The 7,931-nt window shown below is 26.5% G+C and overlaps 1 protein-coding gene across 3 annotated transcripts in view; it reads right to left on the bottom strand.

Moving 5' to 3' along the window:
- Positions 1-591: 591 nt before the first annotated feature.
- Positions 592-7,931, bottom strand: part of LOC129980865 (CLK4-associating serine/arginine rich protein-like) — a 32,457-nt gene continuing 25,117 nt past the window's right edge. For all 3 annotated transcript variants that reach the window (XM_056091305.1, XM_056091306.1, XM_056091307.1), the window contains 3 exons: positions 6,877-6,923; positions 5,463-6,407; positions 592-3,826 (listed from right to left, as the gene is read on the bottom strand). In XM_056091305.1, coding sequence (XP_055947280.1) covers positions 3,751-3,826; positions 5,463-6,407; positions 6,877-6,923 — 1,068 coding nt within the window. In that variant the 3' untranslated portion in view covers positions 592-3,750. The remainder of the gene's footprint in view (positions 3,827-5,462; positions 6,408-6,876; positions 6,924-7,931) is intronic.

Raw genomic sequence — 7,931 nt, 5'->3', positions numbered from 1 at the left:
TTAAGAAAGTACACTTTGAATGAATGATTTTCTTTTAATATACAGCAAAATACAACAAAAATTTTAAAGATTTTTCAAAAATAATTTTTTTTCTTTCTTATATATAAAATATAGTATATAATCTCGTATATAAAATAAATTTTTAAAATATTTCTTGCATAATTTTCAAGATTTCTTTGTTGAACAGAATTTTAAACCACTTTCAATCTTCTGTCAAATATTTAATTGCATATTTTTCTTCCATGGTTGTAAACAAAGGATGAAAGATTTTATTTACTATGAGAAATAAGAATGTAAAGTTACAATACAGAGAATGCCAGAAGACTGATGAACAGGATAATTTCGTTTTTAATAGGTCTATGATGTCATGAGAATTGACTTTATCAGGATGATTCATATAGACAATGAACATAATAAATTCAAGTTTACTTTATGGGGGATCATAAAGTTATGAATACGAAATTTAACTTAAAGTAAACAAAACCAATATTCCAAGTAAATCAGCCAGTCACTGCCTAGTATTGAATATACCAGTGAGTAAAAAATAAATATGAAATATATGTTTATAAAATAAATGATGACAAGACCTACTTTAGTACAAAGTCAACTTTATTATTCATTTCAAATAAGCATATGGATACAATGACACAAGCTGAGAGAAAATCTTATTTTCATAACAAAGTCATAAAAAAGAAAGTCATTTAAAACTTTCATACAAATGAAAGTTGGGCTGAATATGTAGAGTATAATTAACACCTGAAGCATAAGTCCTTTCACAAACTTCTTTAATCAGCAAAAAAAAATATATCACAATCAGAAATTTATTTGCCTTAATAAAGTCATTTAATTCAACAATCAAAGAAAAATTTAAAAATTATTAATCTTGTTTTTTATGAGATATTCACTCTCAAATAATAATCAAAATGGTGAAATCAGTTTTCTTATTTAAATTTCAAGCTCAAACCAAGAGAAAAATTGCAAAAATAGTTTCAAATAAATACAGAAAATAAAATTACAAGTTGCAATAATTGATTTCATAAAAAAAAAAAAAAAAAAGAATCATTAAGTAATTTATTTTTCCTAATGAAGTCAAAGAATATCTTGTATATATCTATTTGGCCAATAGTAGTAATGACAATTTTTATGACATATAATAAAATTTAAATCAATCTATTACAATATAATTATAGAAAAAGTATCAGCTGGATACAGTTACACAGCAAGAAAACAATTCCAAAGTAGATATTCAGAAATAGGGAAGTATTTGTAAAATATTACAAAAACAATCTAATACTGCATTTTTAAAAGGAATAAAGGCTCCTGACTGCACAACTGTAATACCAGCCAAATAATTCTGTACCATTGCACAGCTAAGGAGGTGAAGAAAAAAGTATCGAACTGTAATAATCAGATATCTCTAAGATTAAGTTGTTTTAGATAATACATAATAGAAAACCTTACATAAGATATTTTAGTTCAATTTATTCATTAAATAACAAAAAAATAAGTAACAAAAAATCTTTGGCAGAAGGATTCAAAAATGGAAGTCCAGAAAAAGATAAACAATCATGCTTTAACAAAGTTTGATAGTACTTGTATTTATTTACAAGCAACAGCACACAGTACACCACAGAAATGTTTACTATTTGACAACATAATTACATACATTACAAGTATAATATATTGCTCACATTAATAATTCTTATTGCTCTAATAGGAAAATATTTTTTACAGTGGAAGTCAGATGCAGGAGAATTATTTAACATGGATGAAATTTACAGCAAGCAATTATATATGTAAACTTAATCACAGAAAAAAAAATCATATGGATAATAAACATCTGAAATGGAATTAATAAGGAAATATATAATAACCAGCCAAATTTTTAAATAACAGAAATATCAAAATCCCTTAATTTAATGTCAAATATTTTTCAAAGAAATAAATTTCAGCAGCCACTAATTAATTAAATCACAATTATTATCATCAATCATTTTTCTATAATTAAAATCGTGCAATTCTATCATCTTTAACTTAATTCAATATGCAAATAGCAATTGTTATTTGCCTTATATTATAGTCTAAACGAAGACATAATAAAAAAAATAAAAGCTAGTAATTTTTCTCTGTATTTATAATTCTAAGTAACAAAGAATTCGAAACTCCGAACAATTGTATGATTTTTAAGGTATCAAAAGCTGAATAGAGAAATTGAAAATCAGATTCAAAATTACAAATAGCATAGTAAAAAATTGTTATTAGCACTCAATATTTTTTAATATTTTCAGTGCCTATTGGGCAAAAAGTATTTATTTGTTTAAGATAATCTAACACTTTACATGGCAAAAAGCAGGAATGAAACATTAAAACTTCTGCTTTTCCTCCATTCCCCACAAGCCAAATTTTATAAACAAAAAAAAAAAAAAAAAAAAAAAAAAATCCATGTATAATATGATGAAACAATATAAAATGATGCCTCATAAAGATTTAAAAAAAAATGCAAAACGGAAGTTTCAAAATCCAAATGATAAAAGATTTGAAATTTAATACGTAAATCTTACTCTCACCTCAACAATATAAACTAACAATTATAAACTAGCTATCAATTTATTTTCGGTTGTGGTAAAAGAAAAATGTTTTAGCATATGCTTATTTTAAAATTATCAACTACTTAACATGTTATTATATATTTCTTATTTTAGCACATCACGAATTTCAAAAATCATTTTTCAAAATTAAAACAAAAATCCAAAATAAGTTTCTTTTAACAGAGTACCATACTTTTATTTGATTATTGGATTTCATTAGAAAGGTCAAATATAATTATATTAAATGGCACTTACTGTAATAAAAATATTCTTTGTCTTAATTGAAAATGCATCTTGAATACAGCCTAAGAGATATAAAGCACTAGATCATAAAAAGCATTTGCATAACTCTTTGTAAATATTTATTATATTGTATAGTTTTTTGTAAATTGTTTAGTATATTGCATAGTTCCTAGTAAAATGTTTCATTGTTGCATAGTTCCTTGTAAAAGGTTTATAACATTATATAGTTCCTTGTAAAAGGTTCATAGTATTGCATAATTCTTTGTTAAACGTTTATCATGTAATATGCAGTATCAAATAATGCATTATATAAACATGCAGGTTTCTATTCTGTTCATGTAAATTATTACTAATGAATAAAAAATATACAATGCAAATAAGACATGGCTTTTCTCTCTCTCTTAAAATACTTTGACTCAGAAAACATATTTCTCACTTTCAGATTTTATCTATGTACAATCAATCTTGTATCTTAAAACAAAATCAATCTTGATACAGTTATTATATCAATATAATTTCTTGATTAAAGAAGAGAATCAGAACACATAATCATATTTCGCTTGCTGCACAAATTAACTAAAAATGTAAATATGATGAAATAAGAAATTATAAGAAACTAAACTAAGTGCACTTTTTTCTTTTTTTTTTTTTCAAAGACGATCTATTCTGAACACATAAAAACCACATCATATTCAATTCAACATATGACAATCACAAATATCCTTCCCTTAACAGCATATGTATAATTTCACAATGTCATTTAAGGAGTAAATGAAGAAAAAAATTCAGTTTTTGAATTTCAAATTCATTTATTACAATTTGTATGTCCAAAAGAAAAAAATATATATCAAAATGTAAGATATTTTATTAAGAAATGAATGTGATAAACAATCAACATGATTTTAAAAATAACTAACATTTAATAATCAACTAGGGGTCTAGTACCATATGATCTTGATGGTGATCTTGATCGCTGTGATGGAGAGTTTCCTTGCCTAAATTTAAAAAAAAACATAGACGTGTCATAACTAGATACAATAACCAATACCTTCATAATTAAATTTATCAAAAATAGAGAAATTTCAAATCTTTGATTCTCAACCTATCAAAGAAATTGTTTCAATGGCGAAAATATTCTTTTTATAAGGGAGAAAAAATATAAACCTAATCCATATACATGAAAGATATACCTAATCGTGAAGCTCAGTATTTCATCCATTTCTCTGACAGCTTTTATGATTTAAAATTTTTATTGAAGTATTTTTTGATTACAAATCTGGATATGTTAATGGAAAAAAAATGGAGTATTTGAAAGAAGTAAATTGGAGCATTTGAAAGAAGTAAAACTCCGTAAGAAATTCCATCAGCTATGAAGTTTTTTCTTTTGTTTACTTTTTAGTAAATAATTTCCTCATATTTTATTTTCTAGATACTATCTACAACAAAATAGATAGATTCAAAAATGTGTTTTTACCTTCTGGACATATACTGGTTCTTTTATTACCACATACGGGATATATTTACATTCTCTTGGGTTATTGGTATTCTTTTTTTTTTTTTAAATTTCTGTGTATGCATTTTTCTGCGATTTGAATTTTTATAATCTTTAAATTATATGCATATTGATTTTTTTTCTAACTATACGAATTTTCTGAGACTTCACAAGATTTTCATGTCACAAGAAATCAATTTTTAAGTTACCAGTCTGATTTCTCAAAAAAAAAATTCTACTTTCAATCCCCATTTGAAGGTGACAAGTGAAACCTGCAGTTTGCATTCTTAAGCCATGTTCCAACGACCGGAGAATCTTCAGGCGGGCCACAAGTTCTCCCTTCGACCCCTCTTGCGGTTTTCCTGGGTCCTTTGATGCCTGTACAATTTACTGACAATTTGTCGCCAGCAAAGTTACAATGACAGGCATGCAATTTATAAATGAAGATGCCTTAGTTCTCCTCTCCAATTTATCTTCATATAAAATATGGTGTTTACATTTCACTTTTAGATGTAATTGCAATAGCTACCAGCTAGTGAAAGAAAAATATGCAAAATATTTGCATATGAGTGCTTCAAAGTGCTTACGAAATATACTTGTGAATAAATTAATTACAAAAATATATTCTGCAAGAATTTTTTAATTATTATTATCTATTTTTTTCAGCAACAAAGTAAAAATTTTAATTCCCACCCTCTTTACTAAGCACCTTTATATTTTTCATTGCACATTAGAAATTCTTCAATAAATTATATATATATACACAAAATTGAATAGAAAGAAAAAAAATTCTAGCTTCCCACCTCCCACTTCCTTCAATTGTGGAAGTATACATTCTTTAAGTATTTGATCAATGGGTACTCTCTGTCCTCAGTATTTCATCCATTTCTCTGACAGCTTTTATGATTTACAATTTTCATTGAAGAATTTTTTGATTACAAATCTGGATATGTTAATGGAAAAAAAATGGAGTATTTGAAACATTTAAAAAAACCTTTTGCTTTGAATTTGTTTCTATAAATCTAATTAAACAAATAAACTTTTGAATAAAATTGGTACTTTCAGCAATATCTTTAGCATTTATTAATTTCAAATTCAAAAAATAAAGATGTTTTTTCAGTAAATAAATTTTTACAAACCTGTAAGTTTTTGACTGATGATATCTTCGAGAATCATTTCTTGATGGTGAATATCTATAAGAATCATTCCTTGATGGTGAATATCTGTAGGACTCGTTCCTTGATGGTGAATATCTATAAGAATCATTCCTTGATGGTGAATATCTATAAGAATCATTCTTTGATGGTGCATATCTATATGAATCACTTCTAGATGGTGAATATCTATGCAAATCACTTCTGGATGGTGAATATCTATGCAAATCACTTCTGGTTGGTGAATATCTATGCAAATCATTTCTGGATGGCGAATATCTACGAGCATCACTTCTGGATGGTGAATATCTACGAGCATCACTTCTAGATGGTGAATACCTATTAGAATCGCTTCTACATGGTGAATATCTATGAGAATCACTTCTAGATGGTGAATATCTATGAGAATCACTTCTAGATGGTGAGTATCTATGAAATTCACTTCTAGATGGGGAATATCTATAAGAATCGTTTCTTGGTGGCGAATATCTACGTGACTGATTTCTAGCAGGAGAATACCTACGAGGTGAATTTCTTTGAGGTGAATATCTACGTGATGAGTTAGATTGATTTCTTGAACCATATCCTGGACTTCTCCGATAATTACGTTGAGGACTTCTCTTAGGACTACGATGAGTTGGACTATTTCTCCTATATGGAGATCTCCTCCTTTCATTATTTGGACTTCGAATTGAAGAACGTGATGGAGTCTTAGATCGGCTTCGTCGCCTGCTATTAGAAGGAGCATCAGGAGGAGGACTACGCTCCTGACTACTAAAGCTGCTATTACTTCTACTGGATGTTTGGTTATTCCTCTTAGTTGAATAATTACTATCAGACCTATGAGGATAATCTGGATTTTTAGTCCAGGTGCTATCACTGTCTGAATCGTAATCATATCCACGCATCTTGTGCCTTCTTTCTCTTTCCCTAGTAAAAAATACAAGAATTTTCATGAACAATAGAAAAAAAATTAACATTTACTTGATGGAACAATATATATTTATTAAATTTACTACTAAAAATTATAAATTACATAACTTTAAACAAATCTACCAACACTTATAACCATTCTAAGAACAAGACAGAGATATTTTTAATATTTTTTAATTGAAAAACAAACCGAAACTATCTTTTTTAAGTGGAATGCTTTTTCATTTTTTTTTTCCTTTAGTTACAATAAATAAAAGGATAATAAAATTTTCCAAGGATAATTAAAACTTCAATTTGATATTCTAAAAAAAAAATACAAACTTGAATTACTATATAAAATTATGTAAATATTAAATTTCAAATTATTATTTAGTCCTACCCACCCTCTAAGCAAAAAGAGAAGAAATCAGCAGTGAAATGAAGTGAGAGTTTATTTTGTTTTAAAGGCTATTGAAGAAATAATTACCTTTGTCGCAATTTAATGGCCATCTCTCTCAGTTCTTCAGCTCTATCCTTTAAAATAAATAAAGTAGTATATTTACCATTATGCAGAATATACAAGAAATTATAAACAAGGTTTTTGTTCATATTCTTCATTATCAACATTCAATAAAAAGCCAGATACCAGATTATTCTTAAACGAATTAAATAATGCAAGTATTGCTTATTATAAGCACTAAGTGATATCACAAAACACAAGAACTAATTAAATGATAAAGCAAATTAGATAATAAATTTACTAAGCAATGTCTACATCTATTAGAAAGAATCAGAAAATAAAGCTAACCATTATGCTCCATAATATAATTCAGCCGTGTAACATTATTTATCATGCAAATTACTTAGTCACGAGTTCATTTGTTTACTTTCTTTTCAATTTTAAATCCCATTAAAAAAAATGCTATTAAATAATTTTTATAAATATAAACATCTTCACGCCGATGGAAAAAGGAATTTCAAAACTTCTTAAGAGGTAAAATTAACCAATAACATGAATTTGAAAACAATAGCGTAAAATAAAAAATAATTTATGCTGCAAAGGTATTAACCTATTATAACTTTTTTTATTTTATACTAAAATAAAACTATAAAACTTAATTTAAAAAATCTATGTTTTTTTTTTATAGATTTGATATCCAATTTTAAAACTTCACAAAAACTACTGAATACCAATTGCATGCAAATTGTGGTCAAGTAATAATAATAAATAATATTTAAAAAAAAACAATACTAATTCATTTATCTCTGAGAGCCCATATTATTATACCAAAATAAGAATATTCAAGACAGAACAGGAATTAAAATGGGGGGGGGATGATGAATGATGACCAAATGTAAACAGAATTCAAATGCTCCTAATTAATTCCATGTCCTCTGGAAATGTACTTTTATTATTGTATACATGCTGTAAGAACCATGCTAGCTTAACAGATCACTTTTTTAAAAATTGAAGTAATTAAAAGAGAAATGGAAATATTTAGATAGTTAACACTGAAGTTAGTTGAAAACTGTAGAAAATAC

This window comes from Argiope bruennichi, chromosome 8 (assembly GCF_947563725.1).
Source record: "Argiope bruennichi chromosome 8, qqArgBrue1.1, whole genome shotgun sequence".
In the NCBI taxonomy this organism is placed as follows: domain Eukaryota; kingdom Metazoa; phylum Arthropoda; class Arachnida; order Araneae; family Araneidae; genus Argiope; species Argiope bruennichi.
The sequence above is the reverse complement of the archived record's forward strand: the minus strand, read 5'-3'. Positions and strand labels throughout refer to the sequence as shown.